Source organism: Anopheles gambiae, chromosome 3, assembly GCF_943734735.2.
Source record: "Anopheles gambiae chromosome 3, idAnoGambNW_F1_1, whole genome shotgun sequence".
NCBI classification, from domain to species: domain Eukaryota; kingdom Metazoa; phylum Arthropoda; class Insecta; order Diptera; family Culicidae; genus Anopheles; species Anopheles gambiae.
In genome coordinates this window covers 69,537,782-69,553,107 of record NC_064602.1, presented here as the reverse complement: position 1 = coordinate 69,553,107, position 15,326 = coordinate 69,537,782, and the positions used below count along the sequence as shown (strand labels likewise).

The following is a 15,326-nucleotide window of genomic DNA, read 5'->3' as shown; positions in this document are numbered from 1 at the left end:
GGGTTTCCCACGATTTATTGGTTGGTTCCCACGATTTATTGGTGCGTTCCCACGATTTTTTGGTCATTTCCCATAATTTTTTGGTAGCAACCCACGATTTATTGGTCGGTTCCCAAATATTATTGGTCGGTTCCCAAATATTATTGGTCGTTTCCCAAATATTATTGGTCGGTTCCCAAATATAATATAATATAATACCGACCAATAATATTTGGGAAACGACCAATAATATTTGGGAACCGACCAATAATATTTGGGAACCGACCAATAAATCGTGGGTTGCTACCAAAAAATTATGGGAAATGACCAAAAAATCGTGGGAACGCACCAATAAATCGTGGGAACCAACCAATAAATCGTGGGAAACCCTGTAAGATGGGTGCAACTGAGTGGTGGCAGTGTTTTAAGATGTACGCTGGAATGCTATCAGGTCCAGATGAAGTAGTCGGTTTTAGACGGCATAATAAAATCAATCACATCGGAAGGCGTATTGTTCGTGGCCTCTGCAAGTAAGTTTTGGTCATCGACTGGAACAGTGAATGCATCAGCGAAGCGGTTGGCAAAAGTGTTGCAAATATCTGACGTATGAGTACTAGTTACTCCATTGTAGCTCAAGGATGAAGGAATACCACTTATGTTGCGTCGTTTCGTAAAAAGTCTTCTTTCAGTGCGATGTATGTAAAAGCGGTAGAGCACACGATTTTGTCACCGATAATTATTCAGTGCATCAAACAATATTCTCCTATGCAATGCTGATCTAGTTCTGTGGTAATCATCGAAAGTTTTAGATTTTATCGACTCTAGAGTCCGGATCACTCCGAATCACTCCGGATTACTCCGGATCACTCCGGATCACTCCGGATCACTTCGGATTACTCCGGATCACTCCGGATCACTCCGGATCACTCTGGATCACTCCGGATCAGTCCAGATCACTCCGGATCACTCCGGATCTGTTTTCGTACATATTAGATATACGACTTGAAAGTCAATGAACTCATCAAGAAATGTCTAAACGATAATGGACAGTCATTTTGAGGATTAGCAATTGCAACGTCAACCTAAACTACTCGCCCGAACTCACCCAGACTCATCCGGACTCATCCGGACTCATCAGATTGATCCGGACTGATCCGGACTGATCCAGACTGATCCGGATTGATCTGGACTGATCCGGAGTCGTATCCGGTTATGATCCGGAGTCGGAGTCATATTTTGCCCACCGGAGTCGGAGTTGATCCATGACTCCGCTCCGGAGTACCCATCACTAGATCCAATTGGCGTCCAAATTGATTAACAATGCCATTCATTTCAAATAAACCGTTGCTATTCATCCCATTAATGAAATCCGTATTGACCACGGAGGTGCATATCGGTGCATAGTGCGAAAAAGAGAAACACGCAGAGTTATCCTGGGCATCCGATGTATTTGTCATCTCCCATCTGTTGTCGGGTTTATTGAAATCGCCGATAACGTATAATAAATTGCTCTTTTTAATGCGGTTCGAGATGTCACGTACACCGTCATGCATTAAACAAAACAGGGTCATTTGCATGACTCGGTGGAATGTAAACAACGCCGATGTAAACAGAGACACCTGGCAGCAATGTTTTGATCCACAATTGTTCAAGTCTGCTATTAGGCGATGCGATTTCACATGTCGGTATTGTGGTAGAACAAGCAATTTACACACCCCCACCGCGTGAGAGGGCACTGTTGGAGGGATTCCTATCGCACTTGTAGATGTGATAATATTCGTCGGAGAATAGCGATGAAGGTATAGACTGGGTAAACCAGGTCTCGGTGAGAATAATGAAATCGTATTCGGATGCTGACAGTGCCAAACGAAGATTAGTGATTTTCGTTCGTAGACTACGTACATTTTGGTAGAACATTGAGAGGCTAGAAAGTACCAAACCAGGTGAAATCGTGATATCAACACGAGGATTCGGAGCATCAGGATTCTCAGAAGCATCGTCGGATGCAGTGCTAGATTGGTATTCGTCTGACGGCTCGGCGTCGGCAGAATCATCAGTCCGTTTAGCGTTTCCGCGCTTTGGTCTTTTTTTAGGTGCTGCTAAGCATTCCGGAGGCGACCTGGTAGGTGTGGTAGTGACGAGCATTCGCTCATTAAAGTCCTGTTTTGGTTCGGTAGTAAACAAAGCTGCATATGTGGTGGTCATTTCATATGAAGTAGCAACAGGCGGCACGAGCGGATCTGTGGTGGCAGTTGGTATCGGAGTGCTCAATCCTAACCGTGGGAGAGGATTACGATAAGTGTCTGCATTGAGAGTGGCAGAGTGATCGAGTGTAGGTTAAAACATCGAATTTGTATCGACGACTGCGAGAGTATTAGTGTTATTATCATTGGTCCGGTTGTCGCGGAACTCTCGGTACGTTAGAGCGGAGGGCCATGTCTCAGGTGAGAGAGCCTTGCTGCGTAGAGTGACTGGTATGCCCACCTTAAATGAGAACAAATGAGAGTGTACTGGTGTCAGCGCCAAATTTCGTCAGACGGTGAACGAACTCATCCCGCTTGTCGAGTGCTAGATGTACTTGCACCATGTGTGAGATTTGCTCAGTTTTGACCGATGGGGCAAAACGTGTAAAGAATAACCACATTCGCATGTCAGTGTGTGGAATGATATCCAATGAATCCGAGTCAAGCGGCGATCCGGATCCTCTAAGTAGTGGTGTTAGCGTTTTATTAGGTGGTGGCACGGTAGTGTTAGATGGCTTACACTAAGTGAAGCGACCAAGGATGGAAAATGTTGTGACGGTATAATATTGTTGACCTCTGAAGTAAACAGTCCTGGATTTGATGATGCTGGTTTGCGATGAATGGGTTGTTGTGACTGCAAATCAGTGGTGATGTTCGACGAAAACAAACAAAAACGGATCTCGTCCTTAAGCACTTTCAGGAGCTCGCGCTAATTATCTGTGATCTGTTGTGATAGCTCGTTACGGAGTCTTACTTTAAGGTCGGCTATACTGGACAATAGGTCGACAGAAGTGTGAGTGTACAGGGTGGATGACCTCAACACGGCCGTACGCGGATCCTTGTGAAACTTAACACAGGCTTTACTGGCCCAAAAAAGTTGTGCACAGGACTCTATAGTAGCGGACAGTTCCTCAGAAAGTTCACTGCATGAGAAGTGAAACTCAGAGTTGCAGAAACCCTGGCATTTCACAATGCGATCAGCAGCTACGATGTTGTTAGCGCAGGCGGAATAAATACCGGCCATTGCTTTGTGGATGAGCGATTGATTGTGATGTTGAAGCGACGTAATGATTGTGGGCTGGAAAACGTTTGCAGGTGATTGTAGGTGAATAATCCAAATTGTTAAACAAAACCAGGTAGTGATGCCACCTTCACCAGCAACAGGATGAGCAAAGAAATAGGTTTTCACGGAATAATATAGAAAATAGTCGGAGCGCAGCGAATCCTCGGCTAGTCACAGTGACGTTTGACGTTTCATTTAATCTGTCATTTACCGATCGATTTGAACGACAGACCTCTCAATTGAGAGGCCGCGGACAGTATATTTTTGTCCATCCTGCTACGGACACTACCGGCCGAGATAGTGCACCAAGTTTTTGTACTTTAAGTGCTTTACTAAGCCGGTCTCGTAGTACAGTCGTCAACTCGTACGACTTAACAACATGTCCGGCATGAGTTCAAGCCCCAAATAGACCGTGCCGCCATACGTGGGATTGATTATCTTGCTACGAGGGGTAATCAAAAAAGTCACAGAAAGCCAAGCCCACCAGTGGTACAGGCAGGCCTTGATCGACAACGGTTGTTGAGCCAAAGAAGAAGAAGAAGTGCTTTACTAAAAAGAAAGTAAATGTTCCATTTTTCGATAGATTTCCTTGTACGGGGACACTCAGACACTCAGACTTGAGAGGACACTCCGCTCAGTGTTGACAAGTAGTGTATCAGGTTCGGCTCAAGCACTCACATGTCATCTTCGACATGTCATGAAGCGCTTCTAATGATTATCGGTAATGATTATCACTGAAAAGCGAGATGGTTTTATTTTCGGTTATCACCATCACATGATGCTCGCGACGTTATGCAGCACTTTTATTCGGTGTGTTGTTTTATTAAGCAAATTGATATTCCCTTTTCATCAAAACAAATGACATGCAGTTAAATTAGAAAAGGTATTGATTGTTGAGGCCCTTTAAGAACTGATGTTTCAATTTTCTATAGACTATTAATGTATCAGAAAAAACTGTTTCAAAACATGAATCTCTCAGTATTACAAGTTGTCCTTAACTCTAACTCAGCCACTATATCTTGCACTCTGCTGGACAGTTTTCTTCTTCGCAGATTTCGCAAACATTCTGCTTGTCTACTTCGTACACTTTGATGGCGTTCAGATCTATAAGGATAGCTCAAAAGCATAGAATGTTATATTTTCCTTGGCGTTATCACAACTAATCTCCATCAGCTACTCACTTGTATCATAATAGTCATACACAACCACATACGCCGGACGCTTCAGTGCCACCTTCAAGCGTCTGTAGGCGGACACGGTGAAACAGTTCCTTATGTTACTCATATTTTTGTAGTACACAACGACGCTAGTGCCACCGTAACGAATCTCGATGTGCTGTGAAAAATTTTAAGATAAATTTATCAATTATCTCGTAAATGCTATCCAAATTCATTAATACTCCTACATATATCGGATTCACCGTTGTCTGCTCACTAATTGGATTGTGATCGACTTCATAACCGCTCGGTAAGGTCACCTCGAACAGTGCCATGTTTGATCGACTTTCAGACACCGTGGGGATGAAGCTGGCACACACCTTCAGCCTCAGCTCGTGGTTGGAGCTAGTATTCTGTTTCTGTACGTCTAGCTGGAATCGATGCTCAAAGTTCATGAGATTCAAGTTATATCGATAAAACACCTGAAGCAGTCCAGCCCCAATACCCATTACTGTGATTTCAATTTTTCTTACGTCTTGCGGTATGGTCAAGCTTTGTATCATATTGCTATATGAATTCAAACGCAACAATCGTGTGCTCTGCTTGTACTTTAGCTTTGCGACAAGGTCGTTTCGGGATGGAGATATCTTTTTCGCTATGCTGGACAGCGCTTTGAGACGCAAATAGGTATTTTGTTGCCCAGAAACACTATTTAATTCGCTTTTCTGATTCACTAGCCAACGCATTATCGGCAAAGCTTCTAGCAACTTGTTGGGCACCACATACGATAGCAAAGCAAAAGATGTTGCCTCTACGCTGTTTGACGTGTTCCAATATCGTTCCGTTCCATTGTTGGTAATGGTTGACATATCGATCAGCTTTTCGAACGCAGCGTCCCTCAGCCTGTGCCCGTACAACATCATCGCATAGGTCACTATCGCCAAATCATTTGCACTTGTGATTAAATCCAATTGATTGCTCAGAAAACTCATTCCCTTTTCTATCACCACAGCGTGCTCCACTTTGGCGCTTTCATTTTCCAGCATGACTGCCAACACGTACGACGTTAGTGCTACTTCACTGCGTTTATAGTGCAGATCGGATTCGGTTTCCTTGAAACTTCCCGAATGGTGCTGTTGTGAGGCCAGCCAGGCAAAAATTTTCTCAAGTTTATGCTTGTCATTCCAGTATACATATTTCATTGCATTATGCAACGCATTTACTAGGAATGCAGTATCAAACACCTTATTCCGCCATGGAGCTTTGGAAATGAAGCACTTCTGTAGACGTACAAAATGTATTATTATTTTTGCACTATCGCCGGATGATATTTGATCTGATGACCCAATGGTATTCAGGTAATCATGAACAACGAAATTAAGCGTGCCTCTTATGCCTTCGTTACATCTACTCCAATCAGTGCGAATATCGTTCAAGTTGTCCTTCACGGTGATAAGTAAGTTGGCTGTGGGAACAATTAAATGTAGTGTGCATTGTGTGGGCAATGGTGTGTGCATTACTCACGATTGAATCTGAGCTTGATCTCAACCGATCCGTTGTCGGCCTTTTTGTCGATGTTTGGGTTCACTAAAAACGTTCGATTCTGGTACGTGTTCATGAAAAATCCGAACGATTCCACTCCTGACTGTACCAAGCTTTCTGGCGTGACCTGTATCACCTTCTCCAGTGCATCCGCCGCAATTCCATTTGCTATAGAGGCTTTCACACGAACCATCATCTCGCCGAGCTTCTTTGCTTTCACCAGGAATGAAATCGGCTTCCCCACCTTCGGTAGAACCCTAACCGATTTGGTGTAGCTTGCGTCTAGAACCAAATTATACATTGAAGATAAGTAATTCAATGTCGTTATCCCCATTGATACCTACTAGCAATCGAACGTCCTATGAACTCCATCTCATTGTTCTCATTATACAGCGTCACGTCAACGGTGTGCTCTTCTTGAAGGCTGCTGATAAGAATAAATTTTATCTCAATCGCCTCACCTCGCTTGATTGAATATGGCAAGCTTTCCATAATGACAAACGGCTGGACTGTTGTGAACTCGATCGGTTTCTTAATGATACCCAACCCGACGACGGGATCGATCGAGAAGGCCGTAAGATACCAAGAGGTCGTAGTATCCGGCACAACCTCAGTCAGCTTGAGACTACCAGAGCTTCCAATGGTCGCATTCTTCCAAAGCCATGACTCCACGAACTGTTTCCTGACCACCGTTTGCTCCATGTGCTGTCCATTGCGCTCTGATTTATGATTGTAATTTTGAAATAAAAAGTCATCCAGTGTCCTGGCAAACAGTCCCATGGTCTTTAAAAACGAATCATCCATTATGTCCTTTTAAATCCTCATTAGATATATATGTTGGACTCATTATACTTACGTGCAACTGGTCAAATTCACCTTCATGATGAACATGGAACCCGTCAAACACCTTCAAGAAGTCGTCCAAGATAAGGTCGTGGTTCTGGTTAAACAAAAGCAAGGCTTTGTCATAGGCGGCCAGCCCAACGTACGCTCCTGGCCGTCCAGACATGCTCAGCTCGATTTGTCGTCCCGGCTTGATCTCTTGCTCGTCAACGCTTAAAGTGAACTGATGTCACACAACATGAATAAGTGTTACGTTTTAAAATATTACATACAATTACCTACATTATTGTGAAACACTTGGAAATCGAGGTTTATGTAGTCGTACACCACAGTGCGACCGGTAACGGTAGCTACAAGCATTTTCGCCTTTGGAAACAGCTTTTCCGTTGCGTACAGTTGCAGTAGGAACGTTGTCTCATTTTTTGGTCGCACGAAGCCTGCATCGACGATGTTGCTCTTTGACACAACATAGTACACGAAGAATGTCATGCGCTCCGTGCATGTTACAATGAAGCGCATTAATTTGTTCAGGTTGATGCTAGAAAGAATCAGATTATATTATACGTTACACTAACAATTTCGATGTTTAGCAAGCTATAACTTACGGTGATTTCAGCTCCAGTTTGATGAAAGCATCCGTTTCTATCTGACTTACTTCTTCGTAATAGTAGAATCCATCAATAGAGTCGAACTGCAAAAGAACTGACCCTTCAAGATGCTTTGTCAACCATTAAATAATCATTATAGATACATACGTTAACACCGAGATATTCAGTACCCTCACTTGGATGCAGCTCAAGCTTAATAAATCCATCGTGATCACTCGTTGCTGTCGTTTCGAATTCTACATCGGTAACCTCCACCTTACCGGTAATGCCTTTAGCCGGAGTTCCATCATGGTGTGTAAACTGAAGCGCGCATTTGAACGGAAACCCTGGACGAAACTGAGGACTTTCTTTGATTAATTGTACTCGGTACGCATACCTATATACCGTTATTTGCGACTGTTTGACCACTGTACGATCTGTGAAGAGACATTTTCCATTCATTAACTGTTTCCAACGGTATCTTGAACATGATTCTTACTTGTGTAGTGCTCGATGAACGTCACCTTCACTCGCACATCCTGCTGATCTTCGTACATATCAAAATAGTCAGCAAAGCGCAACTCTACCTGACCAATTCCGTAAACGGTAATCTCTTTCTGTTGATCTAGCTTATCGTCGTCTAGGTACAGCTCCACCTTAGCCACTCCTTGCACTGGCTTACCAAAGTGATAGTACGCTTCGATTGTAAGATTTAGAGCTTGATGCTTTTTCAGTGGAATCACCGATGGCATGACCTGCACGTCGAACATTGACAACACATACTCCTTCACCTCAAACGTCTTTGACACAAGCTCTTCTCCCTCGACCTGCACCAAGATATTCCAGACACCGAGCATTGGAGTAGGCGCTATCTGCAGATCTCCTTCGAACACACCGGTATAGAGCTTTGCCGTGGACCATTTGCGAATCACATTGCGCTGAGGATCTCGGATAGTTACATGAACCGTCTTAACCTTGGCCGGCGGCTTTAGCTCCGTGTCCAGCACGATCACACGGAAGTTCACCGTATCGCCAGGTTTAAATACGGGCTTATCGACCTGTATTAGCCCTGCTACCGATTTTTTTAGATAAAACAGGTCTGTCTCCATATGAAAGTTAAAACCTTGTTGTCCATCGATGGTTATTTTGTAGTCACCAGTTGACAGATTATCTGGCATCTGCAAAGGCGCAAATTAGTTGTAAGCCTTGTAGCTTTAACGTACTCTTCTTACGCTGAAACTGATCATCCGGATAGAATTACTTCGCACATCGATCATCTTGGTAATGTTCAAAACGCTTAAACCATTATCTGTTTGGCCTTCCAGCTTCACCATCAAGTACATTTTCCTTGGATTTGAGTAAAAGTTGCTGATCGTCAGTGTGTAGCTTTGGTTGTCCCGGATGAATTTTGGACCCACGAAAAGAAGCCTTAAACAACACGTAGTTTCCAAATTATTTTCAACTGCATAAATTTGTAAAGCACTTTCACCGCGTTTGTTCTTACCCATGAGCAGCGCCAATGCAGATTATCACCGTTAATATTCGCGACCTTATGAGCTGCCACATGGTTGGTTTGGAGGTTTTGCGATTTTGCGCCTGCTTCGGATGCAGTCTACCAATGAACTGAAACACGGACGGTATGCATCCCTATCGGTGGAGCTGTGTTGTTGATATTGGGGGTTTCCCGCTCGCAAATCATGTTTCATGCATAATCTTCTTCAAGACCTTCGTTCGATAAGAATAAAAACTTTAATGCTTCTCTTTAATCACAGCAAAAAATAAAAGCAAAATATACAGTTACTCCTTGAAAGACTGTTACAGTGTGATTACTGTATTGATGTTAACAAAAACAGATACTGTACTTCTGTTGGTATTAAACTTATAGTAGTAGAGGCCCGATTATCTGTAACAAAAGTACCGTGTACATGGTGGGGTGATAAGCACCGTGCGTATGAAACGTGTCATATCGCTCTGATCTCACGGTTCACCAAAACATCGGCGCTGAGTTCCGCGTCGAAATGGTACTCCAATGCCAGCGCCAAAGAAGCTGCCGTTGATGTTTTTTGGACAATTGGGTTACGTTAGTATTTACTGTGCGCTATTTCGCGGTTGCGTGTAACAGTTGTCAACTCGAACGACACAATAATATGACCGTGATATTTTCAAGCTTTTTATGGATCTTCCCACTCATAACAAGGATTGACTATCTGGCTGCAAGTTACTGAATAAGTTTCGAAAGCGATCGTACACCTATGATTCCAGCCAAGGGTTTAGATGTTATTAGCGGATGAATTGTTGTTTCTCACTGTCCTGCACAAAAGATTTTGCTTGCCCTCTTAGGCTACACGCATTTTATAAAAAATGTCTTTTTTGGCCAATATGTGCTCCGAAAAACTCAAAAGAATATCAATCAAATAGAATGAAGAAGCAGCTCGCACGTTTCTTGTCTGTTATTTAATCTTCAGTTACACAAAAAATAAAAGAAACGAAAAATATGACCAACTTGTGTGTAAAATTGTTGAGATTATCATCTGTTTCATTCTTACCATCATCGTCGAAACACCTTGTTAATAAATCTTCTCTCAACTGGTAGTGACTGTTCCTGAATTTGCTTTACCAATGCTTCCCAACTCCATTCACAAACTCTCGTGCTTACATTAATCTTACATCTTTTTATCAGCTCCAAACGCTCCTGGTGGGAGAGAGGCTCCAAAAAAGAAGAATTAATTAATTTACCTTGCTGAGCTGCTTTCGAAACCTCCCCCCCCTCCCCTTTGGGTGACACTTGGGCTGAAAGCTCGCAAAGACATACAGCTCCTTCCTGCCAATGTTTAGATGTGTTGTTTCTTGTTTTCGGTGATGTTGCTGTTGTCTTGCCTCAACCTTTGAAGGTAGCCGGTTAATATATTTACACAGCCTTTGCTTCAAAACGTGCCAAGCCCCCGGAGGTACAGGACGAAGGCTTTAACGTCAGCGAACCACCGATCCTTTCCGGTCCGGCATGCAGCCGAGCGGTTCAAATCTGATCAGCATAATCAAAGGAAAGTTTTAATCCGTGCTGTACACCCTGCATTAATATTTGGGAGCGGGTAGAAGGTTGAATTTTCCGCGCTCCATGGAACGTCTGCTATTGGGGAATCAGTCGCCAGTAAAATGAGTTCGCTATCCTTCCTTTGCTCTATTAAAATGGGAATGAATCGTTTAAATGTAGCGCGTGCTGTAACGTTAGGAAAATGGGGAAAGTTTCAAGCGACACACACACAAAACTGAGACAAAACTGTACCATGTTGGTGCCGTATTTTCCAGCAGTAATTTGTACCACGAAGGTAAAGAGCTTTCCCGGTTTGGATGGAAAGCGAAAATGTTGTACATTCTTAATTCCTCTGCCCTACTCCATGATGAAACTCTCTCCCGATGGCATTGTCAGCAGCGTCATTCATCTTCCCGACATCGTCGCTCCGATTGACACATGCAGTGCTGTTGCACTTGGCAAGCTAAACTGCTTATGTTTCAATTAGGGTGAAAGTTGATAATATTTTCGCTTTCGGTTGTTCGGCCGCCCGATACACACCATCTCCTCGGTTGTGACGGCACACCCACAAATTAAGCAGTTAAGCCGATTAAACTTTCGTAATGTTGAATCTATTTTCTGCATACATTTTCTACGTGTGTGGAAAAACTGATGCTTTGTGCCCATCTTCCTTCGCAAAATGGAGAGGACACTTTGGGGGGCGTTGCCATTTTTGTTGCCAATGAAGTTGACTCTATCGATGCAACCGTCACGGAGCGTTTCAGGTCGGTAGGGGTTATTTTTGAAGCGAGATAAAGTGAAGCGAAATTTGAGCAGATTCGTTGTCCGTTGATTTGGGAAGCGTCCTTTTTTTATTCCAGCTCATTGAGTAAATTGTGCGCCTGTCGCTTGCTACCATAATGATGCTACTGCCGCTAGCTGGTGCTGGTTGTGCGGCCGATTATGGTAATGATAATGTTTGCGGGGTAAGTCCTATTATCCCTACGCACACGGGCGCACTCGGGCCGCGGCACTTGGGCTGAGCAGTGTTGACCCGGGCTGGATTATAAATCAATTAAAATCATTCATCGAAGCGATAAATAAGATCAATAATTGGTGGCGCCGTTCGCTGGAATGTGCGGCAGGGATTACAATGTTAACAGCTAGCGAACTAGCGCGAATGGGCGGGATTTAGGGTGCGAGATTTTCCCTGCTTTGAGAATGCAGGTGTGATCGAGGGGTTATTGAGATAAAGATATCGTTCTGGTTAATTTGAGGCATTTGTTGAAGGATTGTAGCTCAGTTCATGTGAGGTGATAGCATTTAATTGAATGGAGTACCGCTTTATCGTTCAATAATTGTTTGTGATATGTTATATGGAGTTGTATGATGCTTTGGTCCTCCGACCCGGATGGTATAAAATATTTTAGTTATTGCCTTTTGACATTTTTTAAAATCTATTTTTATTTTCAACATTTTACCTGGCAGATAATTATTCTTTATGTATTGTTGTGAGTCAAAAATTAGCTTAAATATTGTAATATAGTTAAGTGTAATAAAGCTGGCTAAAAACTTTTATGTGTTTTTGACTTTGACTCTATTTTAGTTTCTTTTTCACCGTTGAATTATTTAATTAGATGTTCTATTAAAATTTTCATGTTTTTTAAACCGTATGGTTTACTCTAGACCGCACGGTAATCATGTCTTAGGGTAACTAGATTTCAGCACATCAAAGTATTGTTATATTTCATTTAATGTTTCATATTAATTGTGTTTTTAGCTTATGGAGCATTCATAGAACTTCCAATAATGAAATGCTTTGATGGTTACAGTTTCAATTTCTCGTTCAAAATATTCTTTGGACCAGACAACACTTCCATTGCATGGCACGATTGAAGTACAAAACGCTTTACGTGGTAATTGTGAGTTCAACAAAGCTTCCGCGTACGTAGTTCCTTAGCTGCATTTGATGGATCATGATGAACTATGCATACCCGGGCGCCAGTAACAATCGACTACACACGAAGTCCAACATTCATGTTGGTCCGCTCGTTTTACTAGTTGATCTTGCACGCCCTATCGTTGGTTGCATTGGACACGTTGGACACGAAATAACAGCCAAAGTCGAATTTTCACCACCACCATTACCAATGTGGAAAATAAGTAAACTCTCTGTCCGAAAATCCACTCACAACTATCACAACTAGCTGTTGTGGAGTAGAGCTGCTGAACCTTGAATTGTAAAATTCCAACCAAAACTCGAAGAAAAACCCTGGTGTAATGGCGCTAATGGCAAAAGAGATCGGTACCGTGCGAGCTGTGTGAAACGTCACAATGCCAGTACCAGGAATGCGCTCGATTGGTACGCTTTTCCCTGTTCCGTCGAACCAAAGCCAATAGGACGAACGAAAAAAGGGGTCCTGGCCACTTTCCGATTCAGAAACACCCGCCTTGCTTATTGTCGATAATCCTAAACGAACTTTCCTAAACTCGTACGCTGGAGTCCGCTAGCAAGAAAAGGAAATGCTACCACACACACTCACACCCGATCTTTCTCGTTTTACCGCTGCGGAATGCAGCCGTGAAAAGATGCAATCATCTGCAACTCGACCGTCCCCCGTTTGGACTTCTCCGGAAGACGACGGAACGGTTTAACCCTCCGAAAAACGTCTGCGACAATACCAACGCCGGCAAACGGCGGCCACCTTATTTTTGGTTCGTTTGAATCGTTTTCAAACAACTTCCAAAATTGCTCCTCTGATACTTACGCTGTAGGAGAATGGTTGGATGTGTGCGTGTATGTGTTTTTTTGCCTTTACTGGTGCCCTACCCCCACCCCCCCCTTCAGTGGTAAGATCATTTTGCTCTCCGATTGCTGTGCATGTGCAGTGCACTCGGTGATTTGAATTGCTTAACAAACCCCAACCACCCAACGCGCTCCGCTGCAAAAGAAAGGGCCGGCGGAACAATCGGAACATTTTCACTTTAACGACAACGCTTTTCTTTAGCAGTGGATTTTTGAAGAGCGGAACACAGTGCGGAACAATCAGTGTGTACAGTGAAGAGTCAGAAACGGAAGAAAAATAAAATGCAAGAAGAAGGCAGCTGGGTTGATGCAATCAGTCCCGGGGTAGCCTTCGGTGTGCTGAAGTTGTGTTAACTACGCAAAACGGAAGCGATTTCATGGGAAAAACGGGGGAATCGTTTCGGGAACAGTTTTGCATGATTGCAGCAGTAGCAGCAGCAGCAGCAGCACCAGGGATTGGCAGGAACGATATAATTTTTGCTTATTTGTGATTTTTTTTTGTTAAAATCCTCCCCTCCGCATACAGTATGCCATTGGAAATCTTTCAAAAGTTTCCGGCTTATGTAGCCGTATGGGAATCGAACTCGGATAAAGCAGATAAAGCAAATCACATCCGTTGCTTCGGTGGTTTTGGAATGGTTTGAATTGTTTCGACCGCTTGCTCCGTACGCTGGTGATGATGATGATGATTGTACAAGTGCAAAAAAGTGAGCTTAGAGAAAGGCGAAGGAAATAGAGAGCTAGAGATAGAGCGACGGTGTCTTCAATTACTGGTCGTTTTTAGTTGAAGTTAGAGTTTGAATGTTGTTTTGAGTTGCGAATTAAAATGAACTCTTTGCTCTCGGGTACTATTTGAGCTGAAGATAGTTTGAGAAATTGTTTGTTTGTGTGGATTTTAAGTTGATCTTTTGATCTTAATTGTGTGTGTATTTGTAGTAGAGTATTTGTAAAAGTTAAGACGATAAACTCGTACATCGCTCTTTGGTAATCGTTAAACAGTTTCACTAACAGATTCCGCTGTATTTAACATTTTATTTTTTTAACTTTTTGTTAGTTTAATGATAATATTTTAATTGTTAATGTTGATTGCTTTTTTAATTTTTACTTTGAGAAGTTTGCATGAAAAATAACAAAAGGTCGAACATAATTGAAACTAATCCATTTATTTTTATGCATACGAATCTATTTCCATGACATTACGGAAATAATAATCTTCTACCTTTATTCAAAATCGACCAAGAAAGCAAATCTATGCTGTACGTTCTCCTTTCCATTCCCCACCAACTGAACAAACACTTTAGAAACCCTCAAAGGAGTGTGTTAACATCTTCTACCGTACTCCAAACCCGGCTCCATGTGCGATTAGCATAAACGTACTGAGCATCAAGAACCAACGAGAACAACAACCAGTCAGCCAGCAAAAAAAAGGACAATCGAAAGGAATCGAGTGGATAATGGGTAAAAGGTTCACAATCTTAAGGCATTAAGTAAACGTTCCCGATACGCTTGCAGCACTTCTACGCTCGTCCCCTAGATTCAATTTCATGCAAATGACGACGGTACGGATTTTGGAGTGTAGTGAAAACATTCGACTTTACGCCCGATAACGGTCCATTGGATGGGATTAGTTTTGCAGTCCTGTGCTCATGTGAGTGTGTGTGTGTGTGTTAGTTTTTTGTTTTTATTGTTGATACTTCTATCGTACAGTGCCCTGGAGGGTAATAAAATAATATGGATGTATAATTAATAACTCTTAACGTTTACGGCAAGCATCGGGACAGTCAGGGAATGATTCTGAAGAACTCGAATTTATCTCCCCGGCCTCTCTCTCTCTCTCCCTCTCTCTCTCTCTCTCTCTCTCTGGTGGCAATAATGAGACGAGTGTCTAACAATGATCCCAATCATAATGGGTTGGATTTCGGGAAAGAATAGCTTCATAAAACAAGACCGTCAGTTTGAAATTCGTAACGCTATCCTATCAACGTCCCTTTGGGACATTCCACACCCTGCAGCAGCATGTCGTCTTGTCGACACATTACGAGGTGCCTCCGATTTTATTTCACCTGACAACGCCATCACCGTCCTAGGGCTGCAAG

The 15,326-nt window shown here is 42.8% G+C and overlaps 1 protein-coding gene across 1 annotated transcript; it reads right to left on the bottom strand.

The window, feature by feature from the left end:
• Positions 1-4,075: 4,075 nt before the first annotated feature.
• LOC1271132 (thioester-containing protein 1 allele S3-like) lies at positions 4,076-9,169 on the bottom strand. Its single transcript, XM_061659851.1, has 12 exons — positions 8,919-9,169; positions 8,647-8,842; positions 7,914-8,592; positions 7,583-7,851; positions 7,433-7,518; positions 7,110-7,365; positions 6,841-7,050; positions 6,329-6,767; positions 5,967-6,266; positions 4,691-5,907; positions 4,467-4,620; positions 4,076-4,389 (listed from the first exon to the last, which is right to left on the bottom strand). Exons 1-12 carry the CDS (start codon positions 8,978-8,980, stop codon positions 4,298-4,300), a joined length of 3,960 nt encoding a protein of 1,319 aa, XP_061515835.1. The 5' UTR covers positions 8,981-9,169; the 3' UTR covers positions 4,076-4,297.
• Between the last annotated feature and the right edge of the window lie 6,157 nt (positions 9,170-15,326).

Bases quoted from the DNA above. Each gene is read 5' to 3' on its own strand.
- LOC1271132 (XM_061659851.1), bottom strand. From the start codon at position 8,980: ATGTGGCAGCTCATAAGGTCGCGAATATTAACGGTGATAATCTGCATT. The intron at 7,051-7,109 runs GTAGGTAATTGT...GTGTGACATCAG, and splicing joins TCCAAGTGTTTCACAATAAT to TTCACTTTAAGCGTTGACGA. The intron at 4,390-4,466 runs GTGAGTAGCTGA...CTATCCTTATAG, and splicing joins GTATGACTATTATGATACAA to ATCTGAACGCCATCAAAGTG.